This window comes from Cavia porcellus, unplaced genomic scaffold (genome assembly GCF_034190915.1).
Source record: "Cavia porcellus strain 051 isolate PalLab524CR breed Dunkin Hartley unplaced genomic scaffold, mCavPor4.1 scaffold_25, whole genome shotgun sequence".
In the NCBI taxonomy this organism is placed as follows: domain Eukaryota; kingdom Metazoa; phylum Chordata; class Mammalia; order Rodentia; family Caviidae; genus Cavia; species Cavia porcellus.
The window spans coordinates 27,168,678-27,189,804 of NW_026947508.1; the positions used below are offsets into that span (position 1 = coordinate 27,168,678).

Genomic DNA, 21,127 nt, shown 5'->3' on the forward strand with positions numbered 1-21,127 from the left:
GCTGCATTATGCTCTAGGGACCTTCTGCTGCTTAACAGGCCCATCTAGGGGTGTAGGGGTGTGACATGCCAGGTGTCGGGTGTGGGGCTCAGGTTGAGGATTACAGGCCAAGTAACCTGTGTCAATCCTGCCCCCACTATAAGGCATCACCTGACATCAGTCACTTTTCACCCCTCCTTCTAACTAGCTTACATCCCCCAGCCTCTGCTCTAGCCCACCCCACTCACACAGCAAGGAACCACAGAGGGCGTTATGCACAGAGGACTCAGATTTGAGTTCAGGGGAGCCCTCAAGAGCCCTGACAGAGGTTCAATGGTAGAGGGCCAGGAGCCCCACAAGGTACAGTGGCAGGAGGCAAATCAATTAGGAGCCTAACGCTATGATCCAGGCAAAAAAAGATGGGGCCTAAATTAAGACAATAACAATGAAAGGGGAAGAGAAGGAAATGGAGAGGAGAGATGTTAAGCAGCCTGATTAGCTGTGGGGAAAAGGGGCTGAGGATCCAGGCTGAGGGCTAAGGGCCTAGGAGGCCGTTCTGTCGCTCAGTGAGCCAGAGAACCTAGAGAAATAGATTTGAGGGCAGGTGATAAGTGTCAGTATTCAGCACCTCAAATTCAGCATAGAACTGTCGAGCAGCTGGTTGGATATTTAGTTGTGGGGCTCAGTGGGGAGATGAGGGCTGGAGGCAGACATGGAAGTCATGGGTGGCAGCTGGATACCCAGGAATGAAGGAGACAGCCAGGGGAAAGAAGGGAAGGAAAGCAGAGGAGACATTGTCATTTAAAAAGACACTGGAGAGAAAGGAAAAAGAACCTGTGAAGTCACCTGAGAAGGAGTGGGCAGAGGGGTAGGAGGGAAGTCAGGAGAATGCCATGTCACAGAAACAGGAGACATTTCAAGAATAAAAGGAGTCGATTATGTCAAATGCCACAGTGTGTTCAGAGGTTAGTAACTCAGGCTCAGGAGTTAGACTAATGTGAAAATTCTGGGCCTATCCTTGCTACCTAAGTAAATGAGCAAACTGGATTAGCCTCTAAGTATGTTTCCTTGCATGTGAATTGTAAAGGTAATTATGCCTACAACAGAAAGTGGGTGGGAAAGATAACCCAACAGAAAATGCCAGGACATACAAAGTGCTCAGTGATTTTTTTTTTTTTTTGAGACAAGATCTCACTACATAGTTGAGACTGGCCTTAAGCTCACTATGTCAGCCTCCCAAGTGCTGAGATTACAGGCATGTACCTATACCTGGCAATAAATGTTCACTATTAGTATAGACATGAAAAGTATCTTTCAGGGTTAGCTCTCCATAGACCATAGATGACCACTGCCTGGCCACTTCAGAGGACAGAGTGTGGTGAGGGGGACAATGGAATAAAGTGACAAAGGAAAGTCTATGCTCTAAGAACTAGAATAGGAAGAGACGAAAGGAGGCATAAAGAAAGATTTTTTTATTAGGATAAAAGTGATTTGGGATGACAATCAAGATGTCAGGATAACAGAGCCAGTAGAGACAGCCTTTAAACATGTGAACAGGTGTGGGATGGAGGGGCTTTGAGGAGACGGACTGAGCCCTGGTGAAGGGATCTGATGTGGAGAGAGCTGGCAGGGCAGTGAACATTTAAAAATACTTGTAAAGAACAGGACAAAGATGAGGCTCTGACAGGTGCAGGACTCAGAGGAAGTAGGGGTTCAAGGGAGGAGTAAGGTCACTAAAGGGATAGGAATCAGTGTGAGGAAGGGGAATCAGGGATGGGATGAGGCCCCAGGAAGGAGTCCTCAAAGAGGAACAGGACAAAGGGGCCAGGGCTCCATCAAATGATGGGAGCACAGGAATGAGACCGTGCTCCATAAGGGAACATGGGCTCCGAGTGCAGAGAGGGAATCCAAGGAGGTTTGAGGGAGGGCTGAGAGAGAACAGTGTGACAAAGAAATTGGGAGAACAGACAACAGACAAAGAAATTGGGAGCCCAACAAAGATATTTAGTCTCATGAGACCAGCCTCCTCTGTTTTTGTGCTAAGGGAACACCACATTGTGTGGAAAAGTTCCTGCATCCCCCTGGTTCTGCCCAAAATGGGCTCAGACTTCCCAGTCCCAAGATGCCCAAGAACCCCAGGCCCTAAGGATCATAATTCTCTCCATACTCGACAGACAGGAGCAGCAGGCACGCCAGCGTAGCGGACAGACAGGGCATGCTCTGCCACACCGCAGGGCTCCCACTTCATAGCCACTGCAGAGCTCTTCGCTCCTCTGCAGGACACTGTGAGGTGCATGTTAAAAAGGAAGCCCCCAGGGAAGTCCGGGCAGCCCTGGAGAAGCAGCAAGGAGGAGCCAAATGGTGGCAAATCTCCAGGGATGGCAAGCGCTTAGTTAATTCTCAGTTTAGAGCACTGTCCTACTGAGGGAGGGGCCAGTCCAAAGCCAGTGCACAAGTCCTGACTCCCAGAAGTCCTTCCTGCTTTCACTAAGGCCCTTTGTGCTACCTTGGACTTTCATGATTCCTCCAGAAGAGCCTTAACATGTGAATGACTTATTGGAAGAACAATGACACCCAAAAGACAAATACAGGTTCACTTGAATATGCTGTAGTCTCTTCTTAGGACATCTTTAATCTGCACTAAACTAACTCCAATTCCTCCCCCGAGATTCAGCTCAGGATCCATGTCTCCTAAAAGCTGTTCCAAGCTACCCCTGGACACCACCAGTAGGTGGGTGAGGGGCTTCCTCTGTGATGTGTCCTAATGGTTCTCTTCTATTACCTTGTATTCCGCCTCCTTCCTTGTTTGTTCCCTTTAAACTGTGAGCTCTCACAAAATGCAAGTTTGGAATATAACCCTAAACCTGTTGGATCTCTGGTATTTGTATGGGCTTTTCCTCTTAAAATTATAGGAGAGCTCAAGGAAACAGTATGGGCTGGATGAGGCTGGGCAAAAGGCTCCAAAAGAGGAGTAAGAGTTCCTCACCTCACCAGCAGAGGCCACATCAATGGTATGACAGGATGGAAAGAGCACACATCAGCTATCCTGGCACCATCCTCTCCCAGGAAGCCCTTCCTGGAGCTGTTGCAGGGCTCAAGACTTCAGCATGTCCCCAGCCTAGAAAGACCCATGAGGCAAGCTCCCAAGGCTCCTCCACAGCCTCATGGATGTACTACCACAGGCAGCCCAGAAGAGGAATATTCTGGAATCTGACCTTTATATTCAAACAACACAACCACCCAGATTTGAGCAGAAAAGAGGTCTGGAGAATGCTTCGGGGCAGATTTGCTTTCTGATTGCCGACCTCCACACTCAAGGCCAGCAATGTCCCAAGAGCAACCCTATGCTGTCCACTGCCTCCCTCAACCTCATTCTGCCTTCAGCCTCATTAAGATGGAGGTCAGCACAGTTTGTCCAAAACAGTAGGTCATGGAGAAGTCTTCCTGGAATGGATGTACATTGTTAGAATAGAGGGGTCCCTTTGTTGTGCAAATAGGGAAACTGAGGCCTCAAAGGGATTCAGAGTGACACAGTAAGACAGAACAAGCCCTCCATCACAGGAACAGCTGGCTGCCATTCAACCCTTTCCACTGTCTTCTGGATGACAAGCTTAGCAAGGGTTGAAGACCCTGTCCACCCCTCCCCATCCCCCAAGAAAGTCTCACCTGCAGATAATGATAAGTCCTGGCTTTAGCCTTGGCCTCCGGGCCCAGGAGCCCCTTGCTTGGCCCAGCCCCTGGGTATCCATCCCGGCCCTGACTGACCATCATGGTATGCCAGGCACTTCGCTTGACCGACTGTCCATCCAGCGACATGGACATGCCAGTACAGGCAAGGCAGCGACCTTCCGATCCTCCTGAACGCCCCTTGAAGCTCAAGTCCCGGTAGGAACCATCTGGAGCCTCCAGGCAGAAGGGACCACCAGGCTCCCCAGGGGGGCGCCCACCCGCCAGGAAACCGCTATCACTGTCCAAATTGTCATCTGAGCTCCACCAGCCTGTGGCCTTGGTCTGGTGCCGCCCATCCCCCTTGCGGTCCTTGCTCTTGCTCCTCTTGCTGTGCCGGGACTGGTGGTGGTGGTGATGGTGGTGGTGATGGTGGTGGTGGGAGGTGTGAGGTCCTCCAGAGCCTGGACCAGGGTAGCTGTCACTCCCAGAGCCACCTCTTCCCTCAGCTTTAGGCCCATTATAGTCCCGCTTCCCAGGCGCCTCCAGAGAGTGGGACTTGGCAAAGAGCTTCTGCACAGAGTGAACCAGATGCCGGATGCGGCTGGGGCTTTCACTGCGGGCCTCAGAGGCAGCGCCGGACCCCGGCCCTGGCCCGGGCCCACCCCCCGCTGGACCTCGCTGGTAAGGTAATGTGTGGAAGCCATCTTGTTGAATGGGCAACTGTTTTTCAAACTGATCCAAAAGTGTGGGAGGCAGGCGAGGGGCTCCTTTACCCGGTGGGTGGCCCACACAGTCTTCACAGGTGTCAAAGGGGCCCTGGCCAGGGTACATCCTGGGGAAGGTGCTGCTACCCCCCCCAGCCCCAGCCGTCCCTGGTCCTCCCTCAGGGCCTACAGACGGCCCCTCACTCAGGCTCAGGGGCCCTTCCGGAGAAAGGTGTCCCAGGCCAGCTCTTGGGGCACAGAAGCGGGGCTCGGTGGAGAAGGCCTCCCTGGAGCCCAGCAGGTATGGGGCCCTGGCAGCTGGGCCCACGTCCATATGCTGTTGGTCAGCAAAGCGGGCTGGGCGGGGATGGCTGCCTCGGTCGCCATGGTAACCCCTCATGGCCTCAGCAAAGGCTCTTCATAGTGTTGGGGGCCAGGCCCCAGGAACCTCCTAGGAAAACAGGAAAAAAAAAAGGGATTTGGGCTGAGCAATAGGCCACTTCACCTAAAATCATCTTTCAATGGGCATTCTTGTATGCCTTTAAATGCACATCAATTTATTGTGATTAATTGTACTATCTTTCCACAAATGGGCTAAAAAGTCCTTAAAACAGTCATAATAGACAAAGGCGCCAAGGCAGGGGATAATCTCATCATTCGTCAAATGCTGCAAATTTGATAAATACTTATTCAGAAGAGGAAATGCTCTCGGTGAAATGGGTTTTTAAATATCCTTTGATTATAAAAAACAAAAGGAGACCCAAACAGACCCAAAATATTCAAAGAAACTATTCATTAGGTGAACTAGCTTTTAACAAGCTAGGTTTAGGCCAACTGATCCACAGCCATACCTCTGTCCCAACACCTCCCCTCTGCTGCTGGTGCCAAGCCTCAGGGTCACCACTCCCCACACTGTGACTGAAGAAAAGCCTGGGCCCAAATCTAGATAACCAGCACCATTCTGCAGAAAACATTTTCTCATTCTTTCTACACCCTGTTCTTTCCATCCGGCTGCATGCTCTTTCTCTCTCCCTTCAGGACAGAGATAAGAAGGAAAATCTGAATTATCTCCTTTTCTTTCCTTTTCTGGGTTCCAGATATTCCCCCCCCAATGAAATTTCCCTTTTGCTTTTATACCCCCTTTTACAGCCCCTTCCCACTGGAGTGGAATCATGGAGTAAGAAAAGCCACAGAGGAGGACTATTGGTCATACAATACAAGGCAACATCTGAGTCCCAAACTGGGCCTGGAAACCAGGAGTTCCTCCTCCCAGGAACAGTGGGCCGGTAAACAGCAAGACGATGGAGAAGCAGCTCTGGAACCAGTGCCCCTGCCCCCATCCCAGGCTTGCCAAGGCTACAGGACAGAGAGGTCAGCTCTCAGCAAGAGCTGCCTCCAATCACTGTTCCAGGAGCTGCCAGGACAGGAGCTACAGCAGGAGGGGGTGACAGCAGGAAGGACAGGGACAGCGGAGCTGGCAGACGGAGCCCTCTCTCATCTCAGACCAGCTCCTGGGCCATCTGCTGAATAGGAGAAGGGCTGACGGCCTCAAAGAGTCCAGACAGCAGAACCTCTGAGACTCAGTCTCCCTTCCTTCTCGTATGGCCTCTCCACACCTACCCCATGTGAAGCTTCTTCCAGACCCTGCTCATAGCTTGTCTCCTACTCTTTCCCATGCATTTGCTATACACCAGGTTCTGTGCATACCTAACATACCTACTCCCACTGAAATCCTGTAGTGTAGGTATTATCCACACTTACCATGAGAAAATGGAGTTCAAAATGGTGGGGTCACAAAGCCAATAAGTGGGTGAGTCACTCTGAATCTAGTTTCAACCCGTTACTCAGATTTGAGAACCTGAACCGAATCGTCATTTCCTAGGCTTTCCTACCACTCACCATCTGGGATGTCCCATCCTTGATGTCAGGATCCCCACCACCAGGTAGAATCCTAACTTCAGAAGGCTCAGGACCACTGGCTCCTGGCAGGAAACAAAAAAAGGAAGTGGTCAGCAAGAGGAAAACATTTTCCTAGAACCCTCAGGACTGGTCTCTGGCCCTGACAATTTTCTTCCCCAGTCCCCCACACCAAGACTGATTTGATCCCCCATGATGCAGAGCTTTCAGGTCCCCGGGGGAAATGAAGTTGGTTTCATTATGCAAATATATGCAAATGAGATCACAGGTTGGACAACCTCCAACTGCAGGTGTCTGCGTGATCTGTCCGTTGTGCTGAGCCACAGCATTTTCATCGTCCTTAAATGTGGTTGCATTCCACAAACATTTGTTGAGCAGCTAGCATGAGGTAATTTAAGGGTGGCCCCTGTCCTCAAAGGGTCTATAGTCTAACAGGAAAATAACCTCTCACTTGACAGTTATTTGAGGTCCTTGTATTTTTGCACAAGCTGTTCCTTCCTAGAAACTGCTCATCTACCCTCAAATTTTTCCCCTTGCTAACACTCATATTAAGCCTCACCTTCCCTTCAGGACTTTCTGTACTCTTATTCTGGGTTATGCCTCTCTATTGGGCTTTTATAACATCCTGGGTACCCCCATGAAAGCATCTATCATATTTCACTGAAATTGTTTCAGTCTCCCCCCAACTACAATATGGAGTAAAACATTCTGCACAGTAGAAACCAAGTCTTATTTATCTCTAGATCTCCAGCACCTATTCCAAGGCTTTGGCCAGTGGCTGCCTGGATCTTTAATAAATATTCACTGGGGCCCTGCATGGTGGTGCATGCCTGTAATCCCAGCATTCAGTAGGCTCAGGCAGGAGGATCGTTGGATGTTCAAGGTCAGCCTGGGCTATGAAGTGAGTTCAAGGCCAGCCTGAACTGCATAGTGAGACCCAGTCTCAAAAAGACAAAAGACAAAAACAAAAAACCGTTCACTGGGTAGTTAAGTAAATAACTGTGTTGGAGAAAAGCACCAAAGTATTAGGCTAGTTTCAATGAGGGCAAACCAGATTCAGGGGAGAGAAATCAAGGCAGACTTCCCAGAGAAGAAGGTATTTCATTAGTAGTAAAAAATGACTGTGTTCTGCAGACAAAGACATGAGAGAGGTCCATTCCCATTGGAGGAATTAGCAGGCACAAAGCAAAAGAGGTATGCAAATAAGCAGTTCTGAGAGGTGGGCTGGGAAAGTTCCAGAAGACAATTAGGATTTAGCAAAAATAGGGAAGGGCAGAGAGAGTCAAAAAGGAAGACGACTCTGAAATTTTCAACAGCCGTGACTGGAAGACTAATGATCCCATTATTAGACACAGGGTTGTCAGGAAGAAGCGCTAGCTTTGGGAGCATGATTAATAGTAGTGGAAAAGAAACAGTCAGACATCAGGAAGAACTTCCTGAGTCTGAGGGGTGTGAGACAATGAAGAAAATTGTGGAATCTCCTAGGAATCTTCCATAAAAGAGAAGGTAACACATGTTCAACTGCCAGCCCACACTAGGCACTGGACTGGAGACTGGGTGACCTCACAGCTGTCAACTGCCTAGCTCCATGACAGTTCTTCTACTCCACTGCCCTTTTCTAGGATAGCAGAAGAGACTTCTGATTAAGCTTTTGCAAGCTTGGAAAAATGCTTGGAAGAATCTCCCTGCCTCAGACAGCAGTTTTGACAGTCTACTCCTTCATCTATGGCATGCTCCTCTTCCTGATCTAGGCAGGGACTAGTGGCTGGGACTCATAGCACCAAAGGCCACTTCAGCAGAGTCACATGCCATTCTGTTTCTATGTTTGTGGTTCTATCAAGCTGCACATTGCACTTGCCACTGGTGAATGATCTCAGCTTCACAAAGGTGCTGCCACCAATCCACTGAGTTGTCATCAAGATCTTATCAAACCTCAGTCTCTATAATATCAATCCATACTCCCCTGGTTCTAGCCTCAGAGATGGGCCCTCGTAATTCTTCCTTGCCAAACAGACCCTTGTGACTCCCCTCTCCATGTCCTGTAGGGCAACAGAGTCTACTGGAAAAAGCACAGCCCCAAGACCAGAGAAATCTAATGACATCTTCATCAAGTCCAATGACATTTGCCCACCCATATCCAGCCCTTTAAGGAATATCAAATGCACAACATATATGAAATCACCTTTAAAAATTCTGTAATTTCTCACATGAAGTCTTTACTTTAGATTTTCAAACTTTCTATAAGTTCAAATAATAAACAATATTATTAAATCCAAATTATTGGAGTAAGGGTCTATACATTTTGTGGATTTCCCAAAGAAATGATTTAAAAATTAATTACCGGTTTCTTCCTATATATCATGATTTGTGATCATGTTCCTCCACCCTCTGTTCCCATTTCTTAACATAATCAATGAGAAGGAAAAACAAATGAGAAAGGGACTCATAATTCAATCTATCATCAACTCCTATGGATTTTGCTTCCTAAAAATAGACGTGCCACTTCTTTCCATACCCACCAGTCACTGTTGGCTGACTCCCTAAAACTCATTTTTTGGCCTCCTTTGTCCCTTTCCCAGCTTTTATTTATTTATAGTCAGGGTCTCAGTATGCTGAGGTCAGCCCATGCTGACCTTGAACTCTTGGTGATCCTCTTGCCTCAGCCTCCCAAATGCTGGGATTACAGGCATGCCCCATCATATCCAGCTTCCCTTCTTCCTTATAACTAGGAGTCACATGATTCAGTTTTGGTGAATGAAATATGCATGAAAATATTATGCGGTCTTCTGGGAAAGATTCTGTCTTTGTGACAAAACGGGTGGGGCTCGCTGGTGCCATCCTCCCTCCTCTTCTTTTGGGTTGGAATGAAATCTTGATGGTCAGAGCTAGGATAGTTATTTGGCCACCATGAGAGAAAGGCCTTGAGAAGTGTAGAGATGTTAGTCCTGCCACCATCAAGTCACAGAACCAAAACAAGCAGTTGCCTTTCTCCAGGTTTATCTGTGATAAGGAATACACTCTCTATTTTAAATTGCTGTTGGCCAGGTTTTCTGTATTTGCAGCAGAAAGCACTGCTAACCAATCCAGCTACACCTCTGAACACCACCGTCTGCCTATGCGTCTGCAAGTCTCCTGAGTGGTCTTCCTGCTTCAGCTCCTACCCTGCTTCCATCCAAATGATCATCTGGAAACGTGAATTTGGTCATGTCTCTTCTCTACTTAAAATGTTTCCTTGGCTTACTGGTATCCTTTGGATAAAGCATCCAACCAGCCTGCAGAATCTAGCCCTTCCTCCTTTTCCAACCTCCTCTCGCCACACGCTCCCCTCGCTCTCTCGGCTTCAGCCAAGCCAAGCTTTGTTCAGTTCCCTGGTCCTTCACATCATGGAGCCTATTTCCCCTGTCCAGAAAGCTTTTCTCGCCCACCTCTGCCTTGCTAACTCCTGCATACCTTTTAGATCTCAGCCCAGTTGTTGCTTCCTCAGGGAAGCTTTCTCTGGCCTCTCTGACTAGGTCAGATCTCCCTGCTGTTTGCTCTCAAGGCACCATGGATCTGGCTCTTACATTGTTACCATTTTAAGTTCCTGTGATTAGGAGATTGCCTGTCTCTCCCACTAGAATGTAAGTTCTACTCGGGAATTTAATCCATTTTATTCACTACATTCTCCCCAGCTCCTAACACAATGCTTGGCATGTAGCAGGTGTTTGTTGAATGAAGATGAGTCTACAAAAAAACTAAATCCTTTCACTTATGATATTTTACTTAATTCCCAAAACTATTCCAAGTTCCAAGTATTCCACTATCCCTGCTCCCAATTAAAAGAAACTGAGGCTTCCACAGGCTAACCAACTTCCACAAGATCACACTGAGAGCTACTGGCAAAGGAAAAAACCAAACCCAGTGACTCCCAAGCCTTAGCTTCTGTTCTGGCTGTGTTGTTAGCCTTCAGGAGTCAAATTCTTAAATTTCATTCTAAAGAAACACAGTAATAAAAGTAAACCTGTTGTTTTAAAGCAAATAAATAAAAAGACCTCATTTGTACCACATACTCCATAACTAGCCAGAGCATAGTTTGGCCTTTTTGTTTGGGCAGTAAACATGAGTGTATACCAACTCCAAGGTTAGGAAAGCACAGAATAAAGGAAACTCCCTGAAGCCCCATGACAATGCTGGGTGCTACAGTCCTCTTCCCCATTTTACAGCATCAAGTCATCTCTCCACTATCCCAGGACATAGAGAGATGCCCAAATGGTGATGCTCTGGGCCAAGAGAGCAGCCACTTCTGCAACTGCCTGTGGCTGGCTGGGAGCGTGCCATGAGTGACAAATTCTTCTCTGATATATCTTAAATCTATCTGGGAATAGAAGAAGTGGCACAGATGCCGTCACCAAGAAATTATCCAATTTAGCACCAACTACACAATCCAGCAATTAGTTTCTTAAACCGGAACTTGCTAGGGGCTGCCAGGCTGGTGGGGCTGTTGTTACAAATCTCACTGGGAAACCAGCTGTGTAATTCGCCAGGAGGTTGTCACCCAAGCAATTACCTTCCAGAAAAAGAATGGAAAATGGAAGAAGGAAAAGGTCTGCAGAGGAAAGAGAATGTTTTCTCTTCTTCTACCCCAGGGCCCTGCCCAACCAAATCAGTTGATTTTCCTTTCTTGAGACCTCAGTGACTCACGAACTCCCAGCATCAAAGCAGTTATTGGTGTGGACTCTGCCATCAGACTCTCTTAGTTCAAATCCCTTTCCACTCACTTATTAGTTGTGTGTACTTAGCCAGGTGATTCACCTCTCTTATTCTCTCATCTGCAAAGTGGGGATAATATGAAACCCATCATAAAGGTACTAATGATGTGATGGTTAATAAAGCAAAGTATATAAACCCCTTAGCACTTTACTAGCACATGGTAAATAATAAAAGTAGCTATCATTATTTGGTGTTTTATTACCTCCTTCATTGGTTTACAGTGTGACCTTAAGTAGGTCACCTACTCTCTCTGAGACAACCCATTTAAGGTTAATGATACTCTGCTGGGGGAAAAGACAAGTCACTCTTAAGACTGTCCACATCTGGCGACCCAGAGATCCAGATGTGCTTGCCGAAGACCAGTGTTTCAGAAGTTGACACAAACTGTAATGCCATGGACAAAGATGAAGATTGCTTTCTTGCTTTTTTGTTTTTGTTTTGTTTTGTTTTGGTCTTTTCTTGAGACAGGGTCTCGCTATGCAATTCAGACTGGCCTTGAGCTTACTTTATAACCCAGGCTAGTCTTGAACTCCCAACAATTATCCTGCCCCAGTCTCCCAAGAGCTGAGATTATAGGCATGTACCACCATGCCCAGCTCAAAGATGAAGATTTCAAAAATCGAACATTAGATGATTTACTCTTTCCTCAAGAAGCTTCTGGGACAGCTGTATCCTGGACAGGGTGGTCCGGACAGCAGCAGAAGGGTACTCCATTGCTGGGTGTCAGCCTCCTCCAGTCTCCTCATATGGAGTTCATAAAGTCACCCCCAGACCAGTTGCAGTATATCAGAAGTTATGGCAAGTGAGATTCAGCATTGTTTGCTGCTATAAGGCTGGATTCCTCCATGTCCAGGGAGGAACTGCAGGTACCCAAGGACACCCAAGCTTCAGGTTTGTCTATCTACTCTCTTTCCGTGATGACCCAACCAATACAGCTAGGACTTCATCTCAGTTTCACTGGCTAGCCTCCTATATATCCTCACCTGACCGCAGGTTGGGTAGCAGGAGCTTTATGGGCTAGTCCCTGGGAGTCCTAACACAGAGCCTCCCACCTGCCGCTCACATTCCCTATCATTCATCTACAGTCCTGCTCCAACGCTTCATGTCTCCTGCCCTTGAACAATGTACTCAGATGCCTCTGGCAGCATTTCTGTAGCTGAGCTGGTCCCCTGTTCCCTGGCTTCCCTCAACCCAGTCCCGTGGCTGAAGTCATAGCATGCCTTGTGCCCAGTGTTAGCCCTCAGGACTTCAAGAAAAATTCTCTTTCTCCTATACACTGCCCCAGAAAATGGAGGACAAAAGGAGAACAGAATGGAAGGGAAGAGGGTGATCTTATTTATTCACCTTCATTACCTTATTTAAACAGCTGTTCTTAGGACAGGAATTTTACAGCAAATGGGTTTATTGTTCCAAAACAGTCAAGGTATTTAGGCAGATCTGAGTCTAAACGCACGTCCTGACCCACTGGACAGTGCTCAGCCTGTGAATAACCCACAATACCTATAATCTCTTTGAAAATCCCACCTCAGGGGGCTTTGCACTTGATGTTCTCTCTACTGGAACACTCTGCCCCAGATATTCCCATGGCTTCCTCTATCTCATCTTCTGGGGCGCAGAAGGCCTTCCCTGGCCATTCACTCTAACTAAAGTCAAGCTTCATCTCCCAGGTTTTCTCTACATCACCTTGTTTCATTGCTCTAATAGCACTTACTGCTCCTTGAAATTGTTTTCTTCATCCATTACACATTTTAGTGTATCTTCCCATGGTAGCATGTCAGCTCCAGGAAGGGCAGGGACTATACCTGCTCATGCTGTAGCAGTATTCTGAGCATTTAGGAGAACACACTAACAGGTGCTCAGAAAATATCTCTTGCATAAATGAACATCTTTCTTTCCTGCCTCACCCACTCTTCTGTGCACAATAGCCTTTCCCTCAAAAGGCTTTGGAGAGCTCTAGAGGATTGATATTGGAAATCCTGACTCCAAACCCAGCCTTGCTATCTTGTTTGCCTAGGTTCTCCCCTAGATGTGTCATTCTGCACAAGGAAGGTAGAGGGGAAGAATAAGAAGTAAAGAAAGGGTTCTCCCAAGACTGCAGGGAAAAAATGAGGCTATGAGGAGGAACCCCAGGCTGAGCTGTGGGAGCGAGGCATGGGGTCAACGGCCCAGTCCCAGGAGGTCTCTTTACTCAAAATTGCTGGGCCCCAGATCCTCCTTCAGCTGGGACTATGCTGCTGAGAGGCCCCAGAAACAAAGGATGAACTTCCTTTTCCACATCTTCCAAAAGGGCTTGAGACACAATTCATCCTGATTGGTCCCATTTCTCATGACCAACTGTTTCCAATCCATTTTTAGCTATGTCATCCATCTCTGCCAACTGAACCAATTCCCAGGCTGTGCTGCCCAGTTACATCCACGGTCCCCTTCCTGAAAGTCTCCAGGACCCTCATAACAGGAAGTAATCCCAGGAACAGGATTCCTATGAGATTCTGGCCAGGATTCCTATGAGATCCTGGCCAGGATTCCTATGAGGTCCTGGCCTGACTTTAGTTAGAGTGAATGGCCAGACGGGTAAGAGACCATGGGCCCTGGGTCCTGAACCAAACTGTTTGGGTGCACATCCCGGGCCTGAGTTATTAAACATGGACCTTACGGAAGTCCCTTTATCTCTCTCCAGTTCAGTTTCCCCATATTTAAATAGGGTTAAGAATAGTCCCTTTCTTGATGTGATGTCATGAGGATTAAGGTAATGCACACAAAATATCCACATAGTGTTGAGGATTAGTTATTGATAATGAGAGAGAAACCATTTTAATGCATGAGAACTAGACACAGGGCCTTAGATAGGGTTTCTCAAACAGCTTTGGGTGGAGGCTGTGGCCATCCCTGATGAGTCTGAATTAGAAAATGGTACTTTGAAAACTCACTGGTTTCATGCATCTAGGAATTTGTTTGCCTGGGATCCTTTTGAAAACCTCCCACATCTTAAGCATGCAAAAGACAGCTGAGCAGCCCTGGCAGCCAAAGATGGTGGCATCTGAGAAAATTAAAGGCCCCTGATTCCCAGGGGCCTAAAGGAGCTTCTGTAGCCAGGACTGGTAGTCTCTCTTCCAACTCCAGGCATATGGGAGGGAAAATCCAGCAACGTCATAGCTCGGTACCAGAGAAACAATGCTATCTCCATCACCAAGAACAACTTGTGTTTTTCTATCTGAGCCTCAATTTTCTCATCTGTAAAACAGGATGATAACTACCTCCTCCGGTTATGACAATGAGTAACAAAGGTGATCTATCCCAGATAGTTGGGACATTTGTTTCCATATACTGGCTTCTCCTGATTTTAGCATCCTGGTACCCTCTTTCATCTGTATGTGCTATGGGCTAGTGCTGCCCTAGCTTCCAGGAACCACCAGACCTGAGCCTGCCAGGGCCTGGGAATAACAAGTGAGAGACTCAATCTATGACAGGAATCCATTGGAAAGGAGCTGTTCATTCAGGTCAGGCCCATGGCCTTTCCTACTTCCAGCCTAAGAATCTGGTCTGTGGAGTTCAGAGCTTAAAGCTGCCTGCAGGATTAGCACATTGTTCTGTATGTTTCTGTGAGCGGGGGATAGGGACTTCTGGTACGAGGGCCCTTCCCCTATTTCTGGGCCTCTTTCACAGGGAAGGAAAGCAGAGCACTGGACCCCATAGGCCACCTTACAGCCCCTTTGTGGCTGACTGCAGGCTCATGCGGTAGCATTGCTTACCCCTCTGCTCTGCCTGATGTTGACCCTGATCCAGCCGCAGGGAAGTCTAAGCCACAGCTCTCCTCTCTGAATTTCTGGGCCTAGAAGGAGCAGAGAGAGTACAGAGCCCAGGACCCTGAGGAAGAGTGTGCAGAAAGAAAAGGCCGCACAGACTATAATGCCCCTCTGTATAGAAGGTCTGCCCTGTGAACCCCAAACCTGTTGTGTACTGTCTTCCATGAAGCCTTCCCTAAGAGTGCCCTCCTCATCAATCCCAGGACACAGCAGGTAAGTAACTGTCTGCTGGCTGTGAGCTCCTAGAAAGCCAGCATTTACATGATCTACCACTGTTTGGACAGAAATAGCATACAGTAAATGCTCAATGAGTTCAGGGTCAACAAATGAGCCATCAAGAACTAGTACCCCACACCCAACACATAAGGAGAAGGGGAGAAATGGGAAAGGAGGGGAGAAATGACTCCCTGCAACTAGGCCAGAATTTCATAGCAGGCAGAGCTGGGCCAAAGTGATGTGGTTTTGCTGCAGAACTAAAATGTCCAACTCAGGAGGTGTGCAAACAGAACTGGGATTCAAACACAGAATGGACAATCCCTGATACCTTCCAACTCTGAAATCTAAGATTCAGCTCTTTGAATGCCCACAACTCCACATGCACTGTGTTAAATGCTTTTGAAGTATCTCCTTGTGTCATCCTCACAGCTGTCCTATAGGTACCATCATTAGTCCCATTTTTCAGATTAGGAAACTGAGACTTAGAATGTCAATAGAAGTATCCAGTTGGGTTCTTCCACATAAGTGATAGAACAAGGATTTGAATACGGGTCTGACACTCTCAACTACCAGGAGATCAAGCCTAGGTAGACTAGAACACATCAAGTAGCACATCTCTGATCAAATGGGTCTGATGAGGCCAGCAGGTAGACACCCCAGTGGATCTGACTCAGCACTCAGCCTCAGAAAAGTTCCATCCTGCCACCCCTCCCTCACACATGGCCATACATGTCCCCAGGACTGCTCATTCATAATTTACCATGTGTTCATCTGGAGGTAAATTGTACAGCCATGCAGTCATCCACGTATCTTACACAGCATTCATCTTCATGCATAAGGTACACAGATACACACACACTTGTTCCTGCAAAGGTTCATACATATTTGCATTTTCATCCAAAAGACATGAATGTTTATATGCACAGAAGCTGCATGGATGCAAACCTAACAGGTACGCCCACACACTTATCCACGTATGAGTATATGTGTTTATTTCACAGCTCTGAGGCACCCACATCTGCTCAGTGTCATGCACCAAATCCTCCCCCAACAAGAACTTTATCCATTGTTCCCAGATCCAATACTGGGCCCAGGTGAGTGATGCTGTTTGCTCCCTCTGGGGTTGGCCAGGCAGCCCAGAGAGGGGGATGAAGGCTCGGCCTGCCTGTGATGGATGGAATTAATCTACTGAGCTGGAGAAACTAAATAATTAAATCCCTAATCACCCCCCCAAGCCAGCCCTGGCCAATATAGCTGAGGGAGGGAAGGGGCTCTGAGGCCCAGACCAATATCCAAGGTGGGGAGGGGCTTGGGAAGAGACGCTTAGACAAAATCCTCTAGAAGGGGTCTCTCAGAGGAACTCTGAGAAGCATGCAGCCAGACATAATTTTCCTTTTCCTCACGGACCAGCTTGGGAAGACAAGCCACCGCCAGTCCACTAAAACAAGGTAAGAGGAGGGGCACAGTTCTCCTGCCACCCCGGATACCTTCCTGTAACTCCAAGGGATGGGAGACGCATCCTGGTAGTGTAAGGGGCTGGCACAGAGGACACTCTAAGTGCCCAGGACTGAGGCAGTCCATGACATCTGCCCCAAACACCTGCTGAAGGGACAGTCAGACCTTGGCGCACCCCTGCTCCACCCAGAACCGACTACCCCCTGAGCCGGTGCAAATGGCAAGGAAGGACACGGCCACACTGGTGCACCTGCTTCCCTTAGCAAGGGGACGCAGCACGTGGCAAAGAGGCTGAGGATGGGCAGAGGCCTGGGCAGGGGGGCTCAGGGAATCAGCCTGGGAACAGGCCCCAGTCCGATTGGCTGAAAAGTGGGTCATTTTCCTTTTGAAAGATAGTGAGAAAATGGAGAAGTAGGTCGGGCTCTCATCCCCTCAGCCCCAGGCACATCCCCGACTTGCAGTGTGGGGAGAGAGGAAGAAGGCTGCACATGCCAAGGCCCCATGTCTCCCAGGACCCTAGCCAGGGCTCCACAGTGCAGGAGGCCAAGGTCATCTTTACTCAGGACAACCAAGGACACACACACTCTGATACCAGGGATGAAATGCCAGCCCCACCCTGCCCTGAAGGTCTGAAGCGAAGGGCACTACAGCTAAGGTCAAGCTAGAAGATGCAGGCCGCAACTAAGGACCCAGTAAAGCCCCCTCCCATCCTGCCGGTGGAGATGCTTCCTCTCCTTCTTCTCCTCCCTTTCCTCTCCGTCCACGTGGGCAGAGTCGTTGCCATGACACCGCGGGCAGGTGGGCGGCTCTGGCGGCTGTTTCGGCCCAACCCCCAAGCTCACAGCCCAGGTGGGAGAGGAGCAGTTGTGGCACCCCAGCCCCTGTCCCCAGCAATAGAGGAAAGCCACAGAAGGGCTTCTACACCCCAGAATCTGGGAAGGGCACTAGCTCTGGGCTCTCTGGGTGGAAGATACCCAGCCCCAGGTCTGGAGGTCTGGAGGAGGTCAGGGAGCCGTATGCAGGCTGACAGGGAAATCTCACCACTCCCACTTCTTTTTTTTTTTTTTTTTTTTTTTTTTTTTTTTTTTTTTTCTCAACAGCCCGGCTTCTAGCTTTGCCCACAAACTCTGCTTTATTCCCCTTATGCAGGCAGCCAATTGGTCCTGCACGAAGTCTAAGCTTAGTTCCTCATTCTGCAACACAAGCTCAATTGCCTCATAGTCTCTAGGGAGAGAGGAAAATAACCAAAGCTGAGACCTGAAGAGAAACTCCGCCCCTGCCATCAACCCCCAGACTGTCCTTAGAAACTGGCCCTGACTTCGCTAAGAACCTGCGGAGGTGGGCCAGGGGGATGACTTCCAAAGTCATCCCTGGTTAAGGGACTCACCCCACCGAGAGAGAACCCCGAGTGGAACAGGGAGGACACTACATCTAGCTTCAGGAAGTCTAGGGCATGCCTTGAGAATCTGGCTCTGAGTTTGAGAGTCCTCCTGGTGAGGCCTCTCTGTGTGTCTCTAACTCTGTCTGGGACGCTCACTTCCTAAGGGGCCGCTGTTGTTCAGGATCTTGCTTACTCCTTAGCCCTGTTCCCCTAAGGCAGGAACTCTGCATCCCTGAGGGTATGGAACCAGAGAGACCTGGCTTAGGAGCCCACTGCAGCCTGGCTGGCAGAGGTGGGTATATGTGGGATGGTGGTGACAACATCCAAAGAGAAGGAGAATGACAGCCAGGGTTTGCTGGAGGATGTCCAGTTTATTATGGGGTGTTTGTGATCACATATACATATACAGATATAGACACTGGAACTTTCCTCCTTAGTCTTCCCCTACTAAGACAACATCCACAGCTGACTGAAATACACAGGTGCACACGTGTGTATGCACATGCACACATCTGCACTTTGCATCTCCTTTTCTCCAACTCCTCTGCCAATGTTCTACATCAAGTCACCCTTCTTCTAATTTCTCATCGAAGCTATCACAACAGTTTCTCACTGGTCTCCTTGCCTCGTATCTTGTTCTGCCAATATGACCCATTTAAGATAATGTGTTCATTCAACATATACACATGGAGAGTCTACTGCAAGCCAGATCCAGTTCTGGACACAGTAGATACAGCAATGACAGAGGCATATGAAGCTCCCATTATCTGACATTTATATTCTAGTGGGGAAAATGGGATGATAAACCAACGTATGAGACAATGTAATGGCAAGTGCTGAGACTTAAAATATATACAGGGCCAGGGATTTAGCTCAGAGGCACAAGCACCTGTGCGGCAAATGCAAGATCATGAGTTCAGTCTCTGGTATATACATACCACCCACACACACACACACACACACACACACACACACACACAGGGGTGAGGGGGTAGAATGGCAAATGGCTATTTAAATTGGACTGCTGTCGAGGCCTCTCCAAAAAAAGACTCTTGAATAAAGACAGGGAGTGAGCTACGTGGAAACCTGGGGGAAGAGTATTTGCAGCTGAAAGGAAAAGCAAATGCTAAACAGCCTCAAGGTGGAAGCATGCACAACACCTTTATGGAACAGAAAGGAAGCCTGCACAGGATCTGGGAGTTAGCTGGTGACTGATTTACACCCAGCACTCACTGCTCAGGCTCATGTTCTTAAGTGCTTTGGATTTTACTCTGAGCGAGATGGAAGGCTACTGAAAAGGCACAACCTCATCTCACTCTTGCTGCTTCCGGAGGAAGAGTGCATGTAGGAAGGTCCCAGGGGAAGAAGTAGGGAGAGCACGTGGGACACACAGCTCCTTTCCTCCAGTTGCCCACCTAACAAACACCTGCACCACTTTTAAGCCTTAGCTTGAAGGTCTCCCCTTCTATGGCTCCTTTACCAAACTTGCCCTTTCCCACTCTAGAACAACTTCACCCCCTTTAGGTCTCCATTATCTTATGGACATTTATGTGCCTTCACACCCTCCTTATGTGTCCCCAGGTCTTGGACCCTCATCTCCAGGTGTAAGTTACTTGAGGTCCAGAACCACGCCTGGTGTCTAGTGTAGCCTATGGGATAGCGCCAGGATATGATAAACACTGCTGAACGAATGAGTACAACGAGTGAGGCACATGTGTAGGGAAGGGACTGTTTGTAAGCTGTTGTTAACCAAGCTGAGTGAGGGACACAGGTATATGGCCATGAGTTGCAATCAGATTAGTATTCACATATGCCCACATATTTCTGTATATTCTGTCCACATGTACATATGCATTAATGTATGTACATGTTGACAAATTCCCATGTTGCTACATAGACTCCTGTACATTTGTTTACATATGTGCATGTTATAAAGTACACCTATGTTGGTATATGTGAACTGCATTAATGACAAGTAATGCACCCATATATATGTACACATGTATGGCCTCATATCTAATATATGCGTGAGACTTATGGATCACTCGGGCCTTTCTAAAATGGTATTCTTTGTCCCTTCCCTCCCTTAAGTCAGGCTTGTTCTTGATTCTTAAAACTTCTGTAGTAATATCAGTGTTTCTCTTTCCATGTTCTTTCTCCCGTATGCCCTTGAATACCACAGCATCTCAAGAGCACTGGGCCTACATTCCTTACTCAGTTATCCTCTAAGTCTAAATACGTTTCTCCTCTGCAAACTTCCTTCATAGGACTGGTAATAAGTTGGCTCCCCCAAGAACATGAGAATTTGAAAGATCTCAGGGAAGCTGCTTTTTGGAGAAAAGTCATGGGCATCAGAGTAGATCAAGTTCAACCTAGCTGGAAACTAACTTTTGGATTAACACTAATGCTCAAAGTTGTCCCTCTTCAATCCCCAGTGCCACTACCATCAAAAAAAAAAAAGGAAATAAGAAATTCTCTGTCTTAATCTGTCACCTGTTTATTTCTCTCATAAGACATGTACACAATTTATTCTCGTGCATGACTCAATTTATGTACATACGGATACAAGTTGGTAATCCATGTATGTGTACTATATGTGGGCCCACATGAATGGTCATGTTCATGCTTACACCTACATATACTGATCAGTAGGAGAGTGCACCACATGAACTACACACACAGTGTGGTTTGATCACCTTCATAATCATACATAAACATGGATGCACACAAAATCATACATCAATACATGTATATATGTGCCCACACTTACACATGTAAGTGTGTTTATACACATACATGCAGAATACTCACACATATAAATGCCCACATATGTAGTCAGACACTCACAGAAATATTTAGTGGCTTCTACTCTGTTCACAAAACCAGAAGTCCATAATCTCTCCAAGGAAGGAACATCACAAGTTTCCACTTGCAAATCTCTTACACATACATAAATCGGAATATGTCTTTTTGTTCTTTTTTATTTTGGGGGGCAGTAACTGAAGAGAGATAACAATGAACTTGGAGCAGTCCAAAAGATGTTTTCTAACTATCTTGAATTTGATCCACTCTGATGCCTGTGGTTCTTTCCAGAAAACAGTTTCCATTTGCAAACTTACAAGTCTCCATTTGGAAAGCTGTTTCTGTTATCAATAGAACATATCCCACTCCTGGACACATCTCATTCTCACTCTCTAAAAAAAAGAAAGTCACTTTAAAAAAGAGTGCCAAAATTGCTTTGTCCCACACCAAAA

General features: G+C 47.5%; 1 protein-coding gene across 2 annotated transcripts in view; it reads right to left on the reverse strand.

The window, feature by feature from the left end:
• The window catches only part of Dlgap3 (DLG associated protein 3), a 59,924-nt gene that overhangs the window by 32,537 nt on the left and 6,260 nt on the right, over positions 1-21,127 (reverse strand). For both annotated transcript variants that reach the window (XM_063236040.1, XM_003471475.5), the window contains exons 2-3: positions 6,252-6,334; positions 3,646-4,803 (exon numbers count right to left, since the gene is read on the reverse strand). In XM_063236040.1, the coding sequence (XP_063092110.1) occupies positions 3,646-4,752 (1,107 nt within the window). In that variant the 5' untranslated portion in view covers positions 4,753-4,803; positions 6,252-6,334. The remainder of the gene's footprint in view (positions 1-3,645; positions 4,804-6,251; positions 6,335-21,127) is intronic.